Source organism: Aplidium turbinatum, chromosome 10 (genome assembly GCF_918807975.1).
Source record: "Aplidium turbinatum chromosome 10, kaAplTurb1.1, whole genome shotgun sequence".
Taxonomy (NCBI): Eukaryota; Metazoa; Chordata; class Ascidiacea; order Aplousobranchia; family Polyclinidae; genus Aplidium; species Aplidium turbinatum.
Genome location: NC_137481.1, coordinates 13621664 through 13641055, shown reverse-complemented (window position 1 = coordinate 13641055; position 19392 = coordinate 13621664). Strand labels below are relative to the sequence as shown.

Sequence of the window (19392 nt, the reverse complement as noted above, 5' to 3'; positions counted from 1 at the left end):
GAAGGTTCAGAACCGTCGTACGAAGTTGAACAGCGCCTTTCCATGATGCTTGGCCAACCTTATTGAGTCAGATATTTTGTTCAATGCGCGCAAATACTGTACCCTTTATCATTGAACGTTACGAATTGTCAAAGCAAATTATTTTCATGAAACAAAACTAAAATTAACCGATTTTATGTCAAAACGAAAGTCGTCTGTATGTATAGTAACACTTGGTTCTCAATAACTGGCGAACTCCGCTTCAAAGTCACAAGAAAATAATGTTGATTTTTTTTCTCGAATCGATACCACAAAAAAAATTGTGCAGAAAAAAACTATTTCTGCATAAACTTATTGTTTACTGTCTGCCATAAAGCTTTTAATACGGGTAACTTCTTTAATTTCATCAGATGTTCGTAAATAACTCGCCAGCTCTTCTTCTGGTAGATCATCTTCGGTAACATTCTTGGAGTCTGATGCGATGGGATAGGAGGTGGTCGGAAGCACTGTCGGTTCAGGGCTTCGTAGAAAGCACGGTGGCAAAGTAATTGCATCGGTCTCGGCTTTCGCCAAACCACTTTCTTTGTAATCTTTAAGTAGCATGTCTTTGTAACGAAGCAGGTCGTTGATTAAGAGATGAAAGGAATGTTCTTTGAAATCCTTACTCTGCATCCACGGAAGCCTGTGCAGATACAAGTACGTTGTTATTAAAGGGGAGTGTTGAAGCATTATTTGTAAACTTAGACAACCAAATAATTTTAGTTGGCAAATACGAAGTATCAGACTTAGTGCAAAATGATGATTCTAGTAAGTTAAGTTGTGTTCTTCAGCAAGTGATAAAAGATCTAACACAGCAAAAACGAGACAAAATGATGATAATGTCACGCCATCGTCTCCCCGCCAACATGAGGCTGTTTCTCAAAACAAAGGCTACTTTATGCACCACTTTTCTTTCGTTAGCACTAGTGTTTAGGATAATTAAATGTAATCCTAGTTCGCACTGTAGTTTAATTTATCGTTCTTAAAATTGTAGAAAATCTAATATTCTGAGATGGCTCAATCGCACTAATTTTAAAAATCCAACCTAATTCAGAAAAGGCTTTTGTCCAAGTCTGATTTTTTACTTACCTTTTAATCAAAATAAACAAACGTTCTTTAAAAGCAGTTAATGCGTCATTCATTCCAAAATTGCCGTGCTTACTGAAAATATTATTCATCGCAGAAAATTTTGCCATGGCAATGCATTTACTTTTTCTGTAAAATATTGTACAAATGAATCGGTGTTGGATCAGATGACTGATGAATAGATCAGATAATTGTAAAATTATGAAAGCAGAAGATGTGGAAGAGAGGACAGCAGACCTGCCAATAAGCAGAGATCGGACTAAATAGCAAAACAGTGTAGAGTAAAAATGACCCAGCGGCCTGTTCAAATAGCAAAATGCGTTGAAGAGTTATGGCTTCGACGTGTAAATTGTGACAAGGCCATCAGATATTAATCAAGGGATATTTATAACTGCGGGATTGGAAACTCTATTCAGTACAATACATCAGTAGGGTCATCACATCACTATGAGCACGAAAGGATAAAACAAAATACTGTTTAAATAGCCTATTAGGCTAACTGAAGAATAGTTAAAATTATAAATTGAGATATCCCTCTACTAATCGAGAAATTCATCAAAAGACATCTAGGAATACCAATGGAAGAAATTTTATAGCCCTTGATTCTGAGGACCGAATATGGTTACAAAACCAAAACTTCTGAGTAACAAACCAGTCAAAAAATTGCAAACAAACTGGTCTAAAAACCGGTGTAAATTAAAATAAGTTACTTTTCTTCGGAAACAAAAGCCAAATATGCAGAAAAGTATGCTAATTTCCGAGGTGTTCTTCCATCAGCGATGGAGATTTGTTTCAAGAAATTGGCGATTTCAATCGCTTTCTTCATCAAAGACTCTCTGAAAATACAAACATTACAAAGTACTCATACTACTCAAGCAAATTTTGGCAAAGATGCATCTACTGTAAGGTATCAGCTTCATTACAACAAGAACATAGCAAAGTTAAACATTTCTGGAATGACGGTGGTTTAGTACAATTTATTGTTCCATTTTATAGGCAAGATATCAATGCATAGACGAACTTTAGAAGACTCGATAGAAGTGCATAGACATACCTGTTTTGAAAGCAAGGTAAGCCATGTAAAGACACCTCGACCTCATCTAGGTCCGCATTACAAAAAGTCCTGCCAGATACTTGCTTTACCTACATCATAAAATGCATTGTTCTGCATTAAACTGTTCAAGAAGTTACATAAAACTAAATTGTGCAAAACAGATTGAAAACACCTGCCCAAGCTAGAATACGATTTTGCAAAGGACCAAACTTCTATCAACATACAGTAAGCTTTGTAAAGAACCGCTTCCTTCCTTTTGCGCAATACTATGCCCGGAACGAAAGGACAGTACCACCTGCAGTCTCGCTGTATAACATGTTTTGTACAAAGATCGGGTAAGGTACATATTTTGAAAGAGTTTGATCCAAAGCTGACTTGTAGCGCATTTAATTTAAGAACCCAGAGGTGAGTTAAATAAATGAAAAACTCAACCTAGAACGTTCGTTTGTATATCCATTATCCACACCGGCAATGAATAACCGCCACAGAACATATTATAGCAACACAATACGGAGCACGATTTGTTAGCGCAGCACGTGGGCGCATGTCAGGTTGACGTCTACACTGTGGTACCGGTCGATTTAGACGTTAGTCTAGAATAGAGTTTAGTGGTAATATATTATATATAAAATACATTATTATGACATTTATTTGCCGTAAGTATTTTAGACCTAATAATAGCGCTCATGTGCATTAACTATGGGTCTGCTACTATTCGGCGAGTCCGATTCGGCGAGTTCCCTATTCGGCGAGAGCCTTTTTCGGCGAGTGCCCTATTCGGCAAGTTTTTGAAATTTTATTTTTGAAAGGGAATTATCGGGTACCGTAGCCTAATTATAATTGCCATTTTTACATCGTTAAACGTTGAAATCGTGCAGAAAGGAATAAAAATAAAATGTTTGAACTATTGAATTAAAATTCGTTATGTCAGTTGAGTTGTTTCTATTTCTGACCATCATATGAAAAACAATACACGTCAACATAACAAAGGTAGAAGCGACAAAACGCGAACGTAACGTGCTTGAATTCGTCATGTCAGTTCAATTGTTTTTATTTTTGATCATGATATCAAAAACAATTCACGTCAACATAGCAAAGGTGTAAAAAAAGGCAGAAGCGACAAAACGCGAACGTTAAAACGTGCTTGTGACCGAAGTAAGTTATTGAGTTGAATAAAAATTGGCACGGTCGCAACACCTTCAGAAAAATTTAAGATATAAAGGGAAAATAAAAAAAAAGAAAATGTTACAAAAAAAAAATCATGTTTAATGTCTATTAGTTAGTACTTTTGAATAGTTAAAATGATTAGTTTGGATCAACAAATGTGTGGCCTACAGCTTGGATTGAAAGGAAATTATCGGGTACCGTAGCCTAGTTATCCCGACCAGCAGAAATTGCCGTTTTTACATCGTTTTAACGTCGCCAAATGTTGAAATCGTAGAGAAAAGATAACTTTGATGACTAGGATACGTTGAAACTGAGAAACATTCACAGAAGCCTTTCGATTTGATCCAAAGAACCCATTTAGCCGAACAGTACATTTGTACATTGATTCAACGTCTGAATACATTATCTTAAAAATGCAACGTTTCGAAGGGCTTCTGTGAATGTTTCTCAGTTTCAACGTATCCTAGTCATCAAATCAAAGTTCTCTTTTCTACACGATTTCAACGTTTAGCGACGTTAAAACGATAGGCCACACATTTGGTTAGCCTTTTCATTCTGTTACTACAATGTAAAAATGAACTGTTAGGCTAACTGGGTTCTTGGTACAAATTTTTGCTGGTCGGGATAACTAGGCTTCGGTACCCGATAATTTCCTTTCAACCAAGCTGTAGGCCACACATTTGTTGATCCAAACTAATCATTTTAACTATTCAAAAGTACTAACTTATAGACATTAAACATAATTTTTTTTTGTAAAATTTTCTTTTTTTTATTTTCCCTTTATATCTTAAATTTTTCTGAAGGTGTTGCGACCGTGCTAAATTTCTTTCAACTCAATAACTTACTTCGGTCACAAGCACGTTTTAACATTCGCGTTTTGTCGCTTCTACCTTAAAAACAACTGAACTGACATGACGAATTCAAGCAAGTTTTAGCGTTCGCGTTTTGTCGCTTCTACCTTTGCTTTGTTGACGTGTATTGTTTTTCATATGTTTAAAAACAACTCAACTGACATGACGAATTTTAATTTAATAGTTCAAACATTTTATTTTTATTCCTTTCTGCACGATTTCAACGTTTAGCGACGTTAAAACGATGTGAAAACAGTTAGGTTATGGTACACGATAATTCCCTTTCAAAAATAAAATTTCAAAAACTCGCCGAATAGGGCACTCGCCGAATAGGGAACTCGCCGAATCGGACTAGCCGAATCGGATTAGCCGAATCGGACTCGCCGAAACGGGCCATTCCGATTAACTATTGTCATGGATTGTCTGTTCTTCAGCTTGGTAGATCAAAAGTTTTTATCAAACAATAAAAAATATACAAGTTGTGATGCGAAAAATCAACCATGAACATGTTGCAGTTAAAAAGGGAAAATAAAATTAATTGAAAAGTTATTGTGCAGAGCCTAAATCTCTTAGGGCCGAAGTGGTCGCCCCTCTGACATGTGCTTACAAGTCGTAGACCCAAATATTAGGTAGGTGAGAAAAGTAAAAACTGTGTAATATACTATTTGTTCTTAAGACTATAGCACAACTACAGGAAAATAACACACAGTATTATTAAAGAATTAACACTATTTATTGTTTATTCATGGGTGTGTAATTGATTAAACTACCATTCAACGTTTTATAGGCAGAGAAAACTTTTTCTTGTGTACGAATATAAATAACTGTTGTATACTAACAGCAAAAATTAAAAGTCATCCTGTACAACAAAATAGCCGATTGGATCGTTACGTTCTTAGATTTATCAAGCATTATGAATTATGATTTAATTAACCTGCAGTAGCACACATTTTGGAAATTATCAAGCAAAGCAACATCAACAATTAAATTCACGACATATCAGTCATTTTTGTTTAAGGACTTTTCCTGACCGCCCTGAATCCCTGATAGCTCAGTTGGCAAGGGCCCCACGGCCGACATTGTAAACGACGAAATGGCAAGATCAAGCAGAGCTGCTTCATCTCTCGGGGTTTCTGCTTGAGCAACACATTTTGTAAACAGCTCTTTATTCAGCGGTTCCTAGTGGATGAAATATTTCCTCAACAACAAGCAAAAGCTTCATTCTGTCAATCTCAGAAACCGCATCAGCATCGGTGGTTCAAAGCCTCTACAAGTATTCGAAACCGTCAGAATTAAGTTTCCAAAGAGGTTCAATCGGAGGATAAAGATTGCTACAGTTACAAGTTCAACAATAGGCCTAATTACCATGGTTAGAATGTACCTCACCACAATATTTTAAACACAAAATCTAAAAATAATGCAACACAAACCATATTAAGGCATCGATAAAACTTAAATAATTTTATTCCCATCATCGTGCAAATATGTCTTGCATTGACTGGCAAGCAGTTTTGACGCAACACAATGTAGGAAGAGGCAGCTGAAATAAAATGCAGTGGTGTGAATAATAAAACGCAAATAAAATGCAGTGGCATTGGGTTTTGAACAAATTTCAATCACAAACTAGGATTGGAATCGAAACAGTGGTTGCGATAATATTTATGAAAAACAATTGTGCAAACCAAGTGGGTGTTTGAAGATTACGAAAAAACAAAAACACCTAAAAATAATCCACATGTACCGCTGACAAAGTGATAGGTCTACACAAAAAAAATGATTGATACAAAGTGAATCCCAGTAACAATGGCAGTACAAACACAAAACAGTTTTTTCCAGTGACTTGATGAAAAATTGTATGATACTTTATCAATTGCATTTACAAAACTGTGGCAGTTTATGGTAATTTTTTCAGAAAATACAAAACTTTCTCGGAGTGTAATATTTTACCTGCAATGCGCATCTTTTCAGTGCTTTGTGACAAAAGGCTATGATTCTCAACCGTGCTAAAAAACAAGTTCTTTGCTTCTAGTTCAAGAGCACAACTCTGTTTTGAATACTGTCGAATGCAATGTTCTATTTCCACAAAATATTTTTTCAAACGATACCTTCGCCTAAATGCAAAGATTTAACTTTTAACCGCTCAAGTATATGCAGCTTCACACAAAGTGAAAATTATAAACTTATACATGACATTGAGCTCGTTTTTATATGTTTAAAGAAAACGTCAAAAAGACAATGTTAACTGCAGACAATCGCCAATGTTTCAATCTTATGGATTTCGTCAGTGCAGTGAAATGAGAGCAGAAAGTTGTCTTGGATTGCTTCAAAGCTTCGGATGAGATGATGGTTTTCAAGGATGATTAAAAACTTCAATGCGAATTGTTTTAATTTTGTACATCAGCAAAATGTTTAATTAATGATAATAAGCAGATCCCTGATCAATATGATTGCACTGACACTGTCTGCTGTGTAAAGTGCTGGAAGCAATTCTTATCTGTGATGGATAGACCACTATATAAACACACTCATAATTTAGCAATACTGTACAACAAAACTATATCAGGCTATTAGTGGCCTATAACAGATAACAAAAATGGCATTCACTTTGATGTAACATCCTCCACGCCTTCACGATATTTGTATTCTGAAATTTTCTTAGTATGAGCTACAGTTTGAGAGTCTTTGAGATGATTGCATCGTGTATCTTTGCTAATACAACCACAACTTTCACACACCTGTAATAAAACGAGGCAGCTTAGATCACCGTTCAAGAATTGTACATGTATTTAATTCAGTTGAACTATGCTTTTATTCAGTGGAGAAATGGCAAAGCGAATAAGGCGCTTGCTTTCCAATCATGCAATCCAAGTTTGACTTTTTTATGCTGGTTCCTTAAAAAATCACTGCTCCCTCTACTTAGAGTGTAATAAATTAGGTAGCATAGTTGCTGAAGGAAAGGTAGCTAAGAAAAAAGAACTGGCCATCCTACTCTCAATAATGGCGAAGGCCAAGTATAATGAGAATGGGACAACATTTTACGCTTTTTGTTGCTAAAAATAACCAGCAAGCGCTAGTAAACTTTTTCAGTCTATTTAGAGTCTGTTACAAAACAAATGCATCGACACACAATGACATAGACCAAGTAATAGTATGCACAAATAATAATACAGACAAAAAGTAATAAAAAGCCCATATTATTCATAAAAGCAAATGTAACTTATACGCATATCTATTGTTTCACGTACCAAGTTTTCTTCACTACCAACAGTATCTTCTATTAAATTCCCAACACCACATGCAGTGCAAAGCATTGCTATTGAGGCCACTTCAAAACTCTACACCACAGTTTCCACACTCTGTCAAAGAGACAATGCTAATTTTGCATTGGTAAAAATTACAAGCCACACTTCTAACATAAACAAGCTGAAAAGACAACAAAGAAACTTGAAGCAAAAGAAACACATAATGAAATACCATATTTTTGAGATCTTGTGAGGTAAACTGTTGTCTGTACGACTTTTGTAGACATGTTATTCTTCTGCAATTACTTTTGAACTAGGCTACAGTATATAACACTATTAAATCATTGGCGCTAGGCTACATACAAATTTGCAATTTAAATATTAACAAAACTTAAGGGTAAAAAGAAAAAAATATGGAACATAGCACATTCACATATAGATAAGCATTAAGCAAACTCAAAGTTTTCAGAAGAGGTTGCAATAAAATCTACTAAACTAGTGTGGGAGAAAGTTAAATACAGAGCAATTGTAAGCTCAAAAGGCTACTCAATCCCTAAAAAAAGCTGACAAAATACAATGCCAGAGTTTCAATCTTGCATCTACAACAAGTTAGTGAGCCTGGCAGTAGTTAGCAGTATGTGTTCAAGAAAATCTATCCTATCAATATGACGGATGACCTTAATTTGTGAGATCTTTTCAGTATAAAAAATTTATAGGCTTTCATGATAGATGACTTACTTACTCATGTAAGTTTTATGAAAGTGGCTTTTTTTCCACACTTGTTGCCATGGTTATAATCAGATGTTGCCAGAGTTAGGATTAAAGTTAGGAAGGGTTAAAGTTAGGAATAAGATTAGGGTTTTGATCTTTCCCAGGACTAAAAAAATCTCCAAAATACAAGTTTTTGTTTTCAACAGCTTTAAACTTTTCTCAAATTAGGGCAAAATTCCTTATCTGGCAACACTATTGAGGCTATTATTTCACTATATAGTGTAAATATAGCCACAGCCAAGTTTTATATTACCACCTCGTTTATATCTATTAGTAATAGTTGTTATCTAGAACAGGCTTTCACAAAGTTAATAAAATTTGGGAGAAGAATTGACCAAAACATGTGGATTGAAGTGTGTGAACAGTAAAGCAAAGGTAAAGTAGTTTCACCCTATATGTTTGGTGGAGTCCTGTCTTTGTCATGAGTTACCAAGGGGGGAGACTTGTATACCAGCTCCTTTTCTTTAGTTACTTAACAAAGTTCAAAAGAGTCAGGATGACTGCAGTCAGCCGGTTTATTAGGAAAATTGTCCTACACCATCTTTGCAGCGACCTGCAGTTTACAAATGCGCCAACCGTCAAGGTAGCCACTTTAACAAGTCGAAATTCTGCCACTAAACTTGACTAGAATGAAACCGCCAACCAATCATAAGCTACGGTTTAAGTGACGTAAAAAATGGCGAAAAGAAGATGTTAGAAAGCAAATTAAGTGATGGATTTTTTATCAGCTGGTTGGCTTAGGGGTTAGGGCTAGAAAGTAGACATTTCATTGACGCGGGTTCGATTCCCACCACTGCTATTGCTCTTTTTCTTCTGTAATTACCAAATAAAGTTCAAAACAAGCATTAACTCTCTGGATGAGTGCTAGAAGGGTCACAATTGGACGGTAGCCTCTTATAACATGTTCTGATTGGCAGAGGTGGGCAAAGTTACTTTCAAAAGTAACTGAGTTACAGTTACAGTTACTTGGCCAAAATAGTAACTGAGTTACCGTTACACTTACCGATTTCAAAAATGTAACTAGTTACAGTGACTAGTTACAGATACTAGTTACTTTCAGTTACTCATAAATCTCAACATAAAGTTCTGCACCTGGCCAGCTCTGCATGTAAGTCCAGTTTAACCGCAATGTTTGACGTATAGGCTATTGACTAGTGTTAGAGCCATCCATGCTAACTAAACAGCACAAGTACAAAACCAACAATGTTTTATTTAAAAGAATTACTCAGTATCAGGGTTCGATCTTAGCACTGGTCCTCTGGCCAATGTCTAGTGCGAGTTCCCCTCGGACCAGTACAAATCGTTTGGCACTGGTCCGACTGTCCAGTGCGAAAATATCATCGTATTATGTCGTTTGTTCGTTTAGAGTGTGTGGTTCTCGTTTGCGCTTCTCTTCAAACAACAAAACACGTGATCCGTGCTTGTTAAACCGTAAGAAAAAGGCAATTGCAACATCATGTGTTAAATCGTAAGAAAAAAGCAATTGCAACATTACGTGACGGTGTTAAATTGTAAGAAAAACAAAGCTGAGGTCAAGGCTCCGGGCTGACCATGTAACAGATCTTCTGACCATCCAGCTACAATCAGCAGAAATAAAAGATTTCGACCTGAAACCTGCCATACACAGCTATGACTGGCAAACGATTCATCTGTGAGATCAAGAAGGCTCCACACTGGCTATGTGTTTACAAGGCCAGACAAACACACATCGGATTCCGATTATGACCTCGTGATCGTCCCGTCATCAGATTCCGATTATGACCCATCATCGGATTCAGAAATTGAAGAGCCCCAAGTAGATTGAAGACTCAACGTAGATTGAATGTCTTGCCTAGATAAACTGTTGTTACTGTCATTGCCATTGTATATTTCCATGTTATTGCCACCATTGATAATTGTCGTTTTAAGGTGGTTTTCCCTAGGTTGGCCTCGTGCTTCCCACGACAATCTTGTTTTTATCAGTAAATGGAACGGACCAGTGCGATCTCGTGCGGACCAGTGCAAATGGTGAGCCACTGGTCCGGTTGGCCAGTGCGAAAAAAAGTTAAGGTCAAACCCTGAGTATAAATATGCTTATTTCCTTTGAGAAATACGAGCATTTCAAAGTGCTTGTCACTTAGGCCTGCCCTTTTGGGCTTTAAAATGTCCTTGCCCAAAATCAAACAACCTTTCCACTGCAGCACTTGACGGAATGGGAGTGTTATGTTTTGAAAACAGTTTTTTCATCGGTTCGCTTGTGAATCTGAAACTGCTTAACTTGGGCTCAGGGTCAGCTTCCAAATACTCCTGCAACAGATTCAACGCGCATTGCTTTCTCTTCTTGGTTTTTGCATAAAGTGGTGCAAAAAAGTCCTCTGTGGCTCTATCACCATCCACTTCAGTGTCGCTGCTGCACCCTTCAGCAGAGCAGTTTGCTTGAAGCATGTTCTGTTTTATTTTGGTCTTCAATTCAGCAGTGTCGCTTGTCAGCCATTGGACAGAGGTAAGTCTAAATTGTGGGTGAAATGCAGTAGCAAGCTGAAAGTCGCTGTCCTCGAACCAATGACCAAATCTGGTTTGTATTGCTTCCACAAGAACGTCCACCAACGGCAAGCAAACAGCAATGCTGTTGCTGGTTTTGATGTCAGACAACCTTTTTAGAGTCATTGCAATTTGCAAGCGTGGGTAGCAATACCCCCAGGTACCGGTATGCCTCCTTCTCGGAAATAATTTGTTTTCCCTGCTATGACTCGAAGTTACTTAGACATCAACTTTAAATTTTGAATCGAGAAAACAATGATGTAATAAGGGTGCGAACAGTGAACGTAACACCGAGACTCCGGGTCCTAAATACTCCAAAACTACGGCTCCTGTACACCTCTGGCAACTATAGGACAAGCATGAACTGAGCTATCAAGTGTTGCCAAACACTTTTGCTAAACATTGCATAGAAAATCACATATTGATCAATTACCAAAAGCAATTAATTTAGCCAAATCAGTTCTCAAAAAGAGCCAAACCGCCAAACCATAAATATGAAGCCAAACGTCTTAAAAAAATCACCAGATTTCTGGATTTTGGCAATGAATTCGACAAGCAAACAATGAATTTGCCAATATGGCAACCCTGCTCCATAAGATCACAAAACAAGAGCGCCTCGAATGGGCAGTGCTGCTCCGATACAGCTGCGAGAAGAATGCATTATTGCGCAACGCGCAGCAAACACGCATAAAGCATGATACAAACATGTGCAGAGAAATGGAAGGCAATTAGAAACAGAAATTTCAATACAAAAGTAACTTGTAACTAAAAACAGAGAGAGACTGTTCACCAGGCATTTGATAATAAAAGTAATTTGCGTTCTTCTGGTGACTATTTACTAGGTTACCTCCTAGTAAATAGACTAGGAGGTTTTGACTGACGAAACGTCGGAAATACAAAAGCTAGTTATCATCTTTAACATCAGGAGGTAACCTAGTAAATAGTCACCAGAAGAACGCAAATTACTTTTATTAACTTGTAACTGTTGAAAAAGTGCTAAAATAGGAACTAGTTACCGCGTTTCGTTACTTTTGGAAAATAGTAACGAAGTTACCGTTACAGTTACTCAAAAAGTAACTAGTTACTTTTGTAACTAGTTACTGCCCACCTCTGCTGATTGGATGGCGGTTGTATTGTAGTCATTTGCAGTGGCAGAATTTCGACTTGTTAAAAGTGGCTACCTTTGTCTTGAATTTGTTTTCACTTTTTGGATGTGTTGCCATTTTTTTTTAAATTTTTAATCCAATTTAAGCTTTTAATGTTTTAATCCAGTTTATTGATTCTTTATTCTCAAAACTGAAATAACTTCTTCGAGAGCGTAATTCCGACAGTTTCGCGTATTTGTTAAGGCTTTAAACCGCTTACGTACGTTACCGAGTTTTGACAGAGTAAAGTTTAAGCCTGTTGAATTGTTTTTTCAAGTAGCCGCAAAATAGAGAGCTATAAACTGACATAGCTGAGTTAACATAACTCAGCAGTTGTGTATGTTTATTGTTTAAAAAAGTTACCTCTCTTCCCAAATTTGCTGATTTATGTCTGTTTATGGTTTAAAAAAGTCACCTCTTTACCCAAATTGTAAAATAGAATGCTGTCCTTGAAATGCGTAAACTACGGTAGCTCAAGCGCACACTTTACGAGTCGAACCAGCGCAGATGGACCAGCTGATCTATCCAGAAAGAATTATAGAATATTAGAACGAAAAATTATATAGGCTACTTAACACTTCATACAGCGTTAACTATTGATAGGACATTTAGGCTACATTTCCTTCAGTGCATATGTCACATTCTTTACGTTCTTTACGTAGTTTGGCGGGCCGTGTGGATGATCCTCGCTGCCGGATATGGCTCAGGCTCCATAGTTTAATAAGCTGGTTTAATTTGTTGATTGGATAATGTGTTAACTTCGGAACTTGCAATACTTTTTTTATTTTATAAGTTGCACGCAACGGATTAAGCTATCCGTCCCAATACCTCGTCAGTTGGTAGCGCGTGCATGGCTTTGCGAATGAAGAAGCTTTAAGATCAAGCGGCGCTGGTTTGACTCTTGGCAGTCTTGGGGTGTGCACTTGAGCAACGGATTCTATGGACAACTTTTCATTCAGCGGCACCTAATGGATGGAATAATTCTCCGGCAACAACAGTTCAAATCGGAATCTTCCCTCGGTCAATTTCGGTAAGCGGCCCTACATCAAAAGATTCTACAAATACGCAAAACTAGCCTACCAGAAATAATTCCTATCAAGGCTTTGTCATTCCGACTTCCGAGCATAAAGATTCAAAACCAAGCAAACAGAAATTTTTTTGCTTCAACCAATCAGAAGTTGCAGGGAAAATACTTCTGATATAAAGTAAATAAAGTCAATGTTTCGTCGTCCACAGCTTGACGTAGAGGGTTAAGACAGTGGTAATCATTGGATCTGGATGACGTGTGTTCGCTTCCCACCCAAACCATAACCCTTTTTTTTCTGTAATTACCAAACGAGTTGTCCCAGGCTGAATGTTAAGTGTCACAATTCGACAGTAGTCACTTAAACATGTTGTGATTGGTTGGAGGTGTCATCGGGTCTTACAGGGAACTCTTATGTGTGGCAACCCAGTCCCGGGTGGCAACCGTTTGTGGTAACCTTGCGTCCCGACTAAGTTAATGCAATGTGATCGAGCGAAGGGTCGTGACCAAGTACCCTTGGTTTAATGAAATATCGTACATCAAGTCTTTAATGAACTAACGAAAGATTTAGCGCTTCCAGTGGACAAATGACTAAGTCATTCACACCAAACTTTTGTAATTTAGTTTACTTCTTTAAAACAAATTAAACTTCACTAGTTTGTTTAGAATTCTCGCACAACTGCTATCATTTTTGAGAAGTAAAGCGTTGACAGGGGGCCCAGGAGGTACTTTTGGACTCAAAATTATCCTCTCAACAGGCCTGTTTTCGAGTACTAGGCTACTCATTCACCTTTTCCAATATATGTGACAACTACTACTCACCACGTTAGTTCAGTTGGTTTATCACCAAGAACCTCAAGCAGCACAGGTTCGGCTCTCGGGTTGTGCGCTTGAACAAAGCGCTTCAGTTCAGGACTGATGGTCTACATTCAGCGGCACCTGGTGGGTAGAACAACTCACAAACACGTCGTCAACCAAAAACTTCACCACGCGAACCTCGGTAACCGCATCCGCGTCAATGGTTCAAAGCATCTACAAGTATGCGAAACTACCAGTGAATAATCTATTAAATGCTTTCTCAGTCCGAGGACAAAGATTCTCAAAACCAAACAATTCTTGCTGTTGCGATGAAGTTTATTGGGAAAACGGATCCAAATGACTCGTTTAATGCAAACGATTGTAAATCCCTGACGTAGGTCTCAGGAAGCATCAGCAACACAACTGTCCCAATATTGTACCTCGCCATAAAGGATCCTCCAATTTACATCTTACAGTGTACAATACAGATACGTGGACTTATGGTCCACTAAACTACTTATAAACGAAGTGAAAAACGACAGTGCACAAAAAATTACACAATTTTCTAGAGCAATTAACAGAAAATTTCAACAAAAGTTGTTATAAATTTCTGACACTGAACCAATTGAACGGCAACACTGACATGGGAAGAGCCAAAAACAAACCTGTAAAATCGTTTCTTCGCCACTGACTCAAAGAATAAAAAGAGCAATGACATAAAATGTCTTGTCACTGCAACTAAGACACAAGTCTGCAAAAACCAAAAGCAAAAAAATTTCACTGTACGACTTTGTTGGTGCATTTCAACCACAAAATAAATTAATTGCCCACTTACCAAGGTGTGGGGCTGCTTCCACTGAAAGAGTTAACCTTGTAGTACCACAATTTATAAAGCTAAGTAACATGACCTAATTCAACGTACCGATGTTTATTTTTAAACACTCACAAAAACTTACTAAGGTCATGGGTGCTATTAAATGTATCGGTACCGGGTTATCGAAAGATTATGTCGCATGTGGTTATTCCAACAAAATATCATTTAAAAAAGAAAAAGTTAACTTGTCCATGAAAAAGTATGTAAGTATTATCAGTCTGCAATGAAAAAAAAAAACAATCAACACAAAGTAGGCTATATTGTACAATGTACACTAGGGCGGGTCACGAAATCACTTTTTTTTGATATCCACCTGCCTCATACGGATTTTGATAGATAGACACCTAAAATTGTTGTATACAAAATTTCAGCTCATTTGAACAATGGTTTGGGATGAGGAAATCGCGTTTAATTTTTGCCAAAAATTGCAAAATTGGGTAAAAATGCGAAATTTTAGATTATGTTCAATCTATATTTTTCCAGTGAAATTCGTTTGCTGTGGCCTTATACTTATTTTTTAGACAGGTATGGACTTACTGAAGTAAGTTAGAGCTGCAGAGATTGCATTCCAATATTTATTGTAGTAGTATTAAAAATTAAATTCTTGCCGAAAATCGCAAAATTGGGTAAAAATGCGAACTTTTGGATTGCCTTCAATCTATACTTTTAAAGTAAAGCATGACTTTAAATTATTATTTATGGAAGATATGGACTCACTGCAGATAGTTATAGCTGCAGGAGACTGCATTTTATTATTTATTGCGGCAGTATTAAAAATTGAATTTTTGCCGAAAATGTCAAAAATAGTAAACTTTGGAGTGTCAAGTGTTGGCTGTCATTGTCAGTGACATAAAATCCTGCTTTGATTCGGATGATGCATGGAGTTTTCGGGAGTTCAATTGGGAAAGAATCATTCCCTCTCTTCTTCTAAATCCAGAAACGGTTTTGCTTGCTTCTGTAACAATCTTAATAGCCCTTTCAATTGACTGGGTGTGATTCGCAATTTTACCTAACAGTAATGGAACCTTTCTGATTTTTTCCAATTGAAATGATCCAAGCTCCGTTGTTAAAACTGGTTCCGTTGGATTTTCCCAGTTTATCATTTCGGTATAATCCTCCGCTTTAAAATTGAGTGTTGGTACATTGAACTGCCTCACACTGGGTAGCCACTTTAACAAGTCGACATTCTGCCACTAAACTTGACTAAAATGAAACCGCCAACCAATCATAAGCTACGGTTTAAGTGACGCAAAAAATGGCGAAAAGAAGATGATAGAAAGCAAATTAAGTGATAGATTTTTTGTCAGCTGGTTGGCTTAGGGCTAGAAAGTAGTCATTTCATTGACGCGGGTTCGATTCCCACCACTGCTATTGCTCTTTTTCTTTTGTAATTACCATATAAAGTTCAAAATAAGCGTTAACTCTCTGGATGAGTGCTAGAAGGGTCACAATTGGACGGTAGCCTCTTATAACATGTTCTGATTGGTTGGCGGTTGCATTGTAGTCATTCGCAGTGGCAGAATTTCGACTTGTTAAAGTGGCTACCCTCACACTGTCATCTCCAAATCTATTTTGACCACGTATCTTTCTTATAGTATCGACCGCTTTTCCTCGTATTATTGGGTCATTGTCAGCGATCATTGCCAAAAGGACGTCCTCGCTATTGGCACTGTATGCATTTCTTTGCATATAAGGTTTTAGAATGTTTTGAATTTTTTCTGGAAGCAGTTTAACTCTTTGCAGTGATTCAAATATACGGCACGGAGCATCTTTGTAGAGTGGCTGACATTTGATCCTAAACCACAATGGAGCATAATTTGTTACAATGAAGTTAACTAAGTGTAGAAGATTCTCACTAGATTTTTCATTCAAATTGTGTTGACTTATATACAAACGACAAACCCTGGATGCAAGTGTAAGCCAGCGAGCATGATTTAGTGGCCCAATTTTTGATTTAATATGTGGTGAAATTTGTCCCGTTGTAATGGTGTGTGTGATCTCGTATAAATATTGTTGGTCGCATGATAAATCTTTAACAATATCGCCAGGTAATTCTGGAAGTGGAAGCCCAGCTTGATCAGTTAATGGGGTGAAGTTATTATTGATAGACAAATCTTCAACATTTTTACAAAGACGACCAATAGGTCCTTTGAATGATTCATTTCCAGTGGTTGGCCCGTCCAGCTCAATAAACAAGTGTCGAAATGGCAGTTCGTTTGTGTGTAACTCACAAATCAACCATACTAATCTGTGACCTAATTCTTTTTCAACATGAGCAATTACTCCACCGAATCTTCCTGTGTTCACATTAGTTGAATCACAACCAATAAAATGCATACATCGTGTCATGTTCTTATTTTTGATCACATCATATATGCAATTAGCTACATCTTGACCGCGTCCACTGTCTGGAGTCACCTGTGTTAGAAACTCTCCACCAGGCTGTTTTACGATTGTATAATGTCCTCTTCTTACGAGATGGTGTCCACCAGTTTCATGCCTTTTCTCCATTGTTAGATCTTTTCTCCCATCAAAAAATAAGCCCTGATGTAAAACATATTGCAATGGACTTACAGCTGATTGAACATTTTCGTTTCTTATTGCTTCTTTATCTCTTCTAATTTTGTTGTGATCAATTATTAATTGTGTGTCATCTTTCGTGACCACGCCCAAATCAACAAAGAGCGCAGTACAGATGGCTGCTGTGGCGCGATTCGAAATGCCAAATCTCTCCGATTCGATCACGGTAGTCCTTAAAATGTTTTGATGCCAGTCCGTTACAAACCTCTTTTTTTCTTCACTCTATGATGTTGTTGGAAAATCTGCTTCATATTCTGATTCTGAATTCACAACTGATGCCAAACTTGATGAGTCAGAAAAACTATCAATAGCCTCGTTATTATATGCCTGCGTTGATTGACGTGATCCTTCCACAGCTTTAGAATAATTTTTTTTTTGTAGATGTGATGTTTCAGCACGGTGAATATTCTGTATCTGATAGCTGCTAGGTCTATCAGAATTTCTTAGTCTTTGATCCATAACAAAATGAAGGTCTACTAATGGGAGTTTAGCATCTGTTGCACATTTGCATCTTGTGTAAGCCTTGTATTTTCAACCATCGCAACCATAATCACTACAAAGCCAAATTGGACAATTACACTCGATGATATCTACAATTCTATCTAATCGTTCCATAAACAATTTCTTCTTCTTTGCGGTTAGACTTTTTCTCTTCAAACTGCTATAATCTTTAATGTGACGTACCAATTTATTCCGAATGGATTTATCATCTTTGAGAGTTGAGAGGTATGTTGGAACCAGCCTTGGTAAACATATTCTTAATGGGTTGAATGATATTTTCAATTTCCTTTATCTCATTAAAATTCCCGACACATCTCTCTTTCAAAAGATTTAAGTAATTAAAAACCTCTCTTAGTGTAGGCAGTTCAGCCAGTGGAAGTGTCTTAGATGGTCCGACAATATGACAAACTTTATATCTTGTACTTCTCGGCATTTCTGTTTATACAGTTTTTTAAGTATTATGTCATGTGGAATTACTTAATAAATAGATATTAATAAATCTGAAAAATACAAAAATAAGATTAGTGAATAGTGATGTTCTACGATCATTAAAGCAGTAGATTTTCGACAAAAATTCAATGTTAATACTACTGCAATCAGTGGCGTATTTAGAAATTTTGTTAGGGGGAGGCCAAGACATTGTGTCAGTCAGCCGCGCAGCGGCTGAATCGGCGGCTGGAGTCCAATGGGGGTCTGGGGGTAGTACACACGGGGTAGTCAACGGTAGTACACAGAAAGCTCAAACTTGATGAAAATGGCACTTAATTGGTTCAAATTTATTCTACTTGGGTTGCAATTAGACTTGTTTGAGCCTTTAAATAGGGGTGGGGTATATCAAAATGTCATATGATGCGTCAGAACGGGGGGAGGGGGTTAGCTGAAACTGTCAGATAAGGGGAGAGGGGGTCCAAAATCAAGAGCGAATCCGCAGAAGTAAGTTACTGTTCCGATCAATGAACCAACAAAAGATATGAAACACTTCAGAACATAAACAATAAGTTAGTCCTCCCGACCTCGAATACCTTTTGAACATTCTCTGCGATTCGCAATGACAATTTACAGTTTAATGCGATGGCTGTGCTTGGCAAATATATCAATGACTGCATCATGCTCGAGTACAATATCCTTATTTAAATACATCTGAGCTAGACCATCCAAACGTGGCTCGGTCATGGTCGTGCGGTAATAATTTTTCAGGTACTTTAGTGAACTGAAACATCGCTCATTGGAGGCAGTTGTAACTGGAAGCGTAGCAAAGATTCGAAGTAATAATTTATGGATAATCGGATAAGTGCCGAGTTGTTCAGCCGCTTGATACGCATCCACAAGAGTCGCAGGTCGTTTATCCACAGAAACTGCAAGCCAATTCGCTCTCCATCTTTGCAATTCAATAGTAGCTGCAAAGCAATTGCTTGGTTCAACATCCAGCATTCCATGGTAGAAGTCGAAAATCTCGTCGATCGTGCAGTCCTCATCTTCATGAATCAATGAAGGCAGAAATGTGCTGACTTTAAAAGCTGAGCAGTGCTCATTGAATCTATCGTGAATTTGTGCCATGCAATTGTCAAGAAAAGGAAGAAAAACTGTTGATAAATTACATTGCAAAAAGTATACCCCGCCCCCCGCGCTAGGATGAATCATCCAAGCAATTATTGCGCTACAACTTTTTTTTTTGCAAAATTTGTATTTTATTTTTTTACCTGATCATTAGGGGGAGGCCATCGCCCTTTATCCTCCCCCCTAAATACGCTACTGACTGCA

At 37.4% G+C, this 19392-nt stretch overlaps 2 protein-coding genes across 2 annotated transcripts; both read right to left on the bottom strand.

Moving 5' to 3' along the window:
* Positions 1-110: 110 nt before the first annotated feature.
* LOC145778040 (transcription factor IIIB 50 kDa subunit-like) lies at positions 111-7593 on the bottom strand. The gene is made up of 8 exons (XM_082589440.1): positions 7422-7593; positions 6781-6911; positions 6124-6287; positions 5607-5716; positions 2159-2247; positions 1815-1940; positions 1108-1233; positions 111-661 (listed from the first exon to the last, which is right to left on the bottom strand). Exons 1-8 carry the CDS (start codon positions 7485-7487, stop codon positions 331-333), a joined length of 1143 nt encoding a protein of 380 aa, XP_082445566.1. The 5' UTR covers positions 7488-7593; the 3' UTR covers positions 111-330.
* Positions 7594-15589: 7996 nt separating this feature from the next.
* Positions 15590-17061, bottom strand: LOC145777898 (uncharacterized). The gene is made up of 2 exons (XM_082589254.1): positions 16096-17061; positions 15590-15708 (listed from the first exon to the last, which is right to left on the bottom strand). The coding sequence occupies exons 1-2, from the start codon at positions 17059-17061 to the stop codon at positions 15673-15675; spliced, it is 1002 nt and encodes a 333-aa protein (XP_082445380.1). The 3' UTR covers positions 15590-15672.
* Positions 17062-19392: the final 2331 nt, after the last annotated feature.

Excerpts from the sequence above, each read along its gene's own strand:
- LOC145778040 (XM_082589440.1), bottom strand. The coding sequence starts at position 7,487 with ATGCTTTGCACTGCATGTGGTGTTGGGAATTTAATAGAAGATACTGTT. Across the intron at positions 2,248-5,606 it reads TTTATCGATGCCTTAATATG|GTAAAGCAAGTATCTGGCAG; the intron begins GTTTGTGTTGCA and ends TTTATGATGTAG. Across the intron at positions 1,941-2,158 it reads TTACCTTGCTTTCAAAACAG|AGAGTCTTTGATGAAGAAAG; the intron begins GTATGTCTATGC and ends TTGTATTTTCAG.
- LOC145777898 (XM_082589254.1), bottom strand. The coding sequence starts at position 17,061 with ATGGAGAAAAGGCATGAAACTGGTGGACACCATCTCGTAAGAAGAGGA. Across the intron at positions 15,709-16,095 it reads TTGGAGATGACAGTGTGAGG|TGTGAGGCAGTTCAATGTAC; the intron begins GTAGCCACTTTA and ends GTGGCTACCCAG.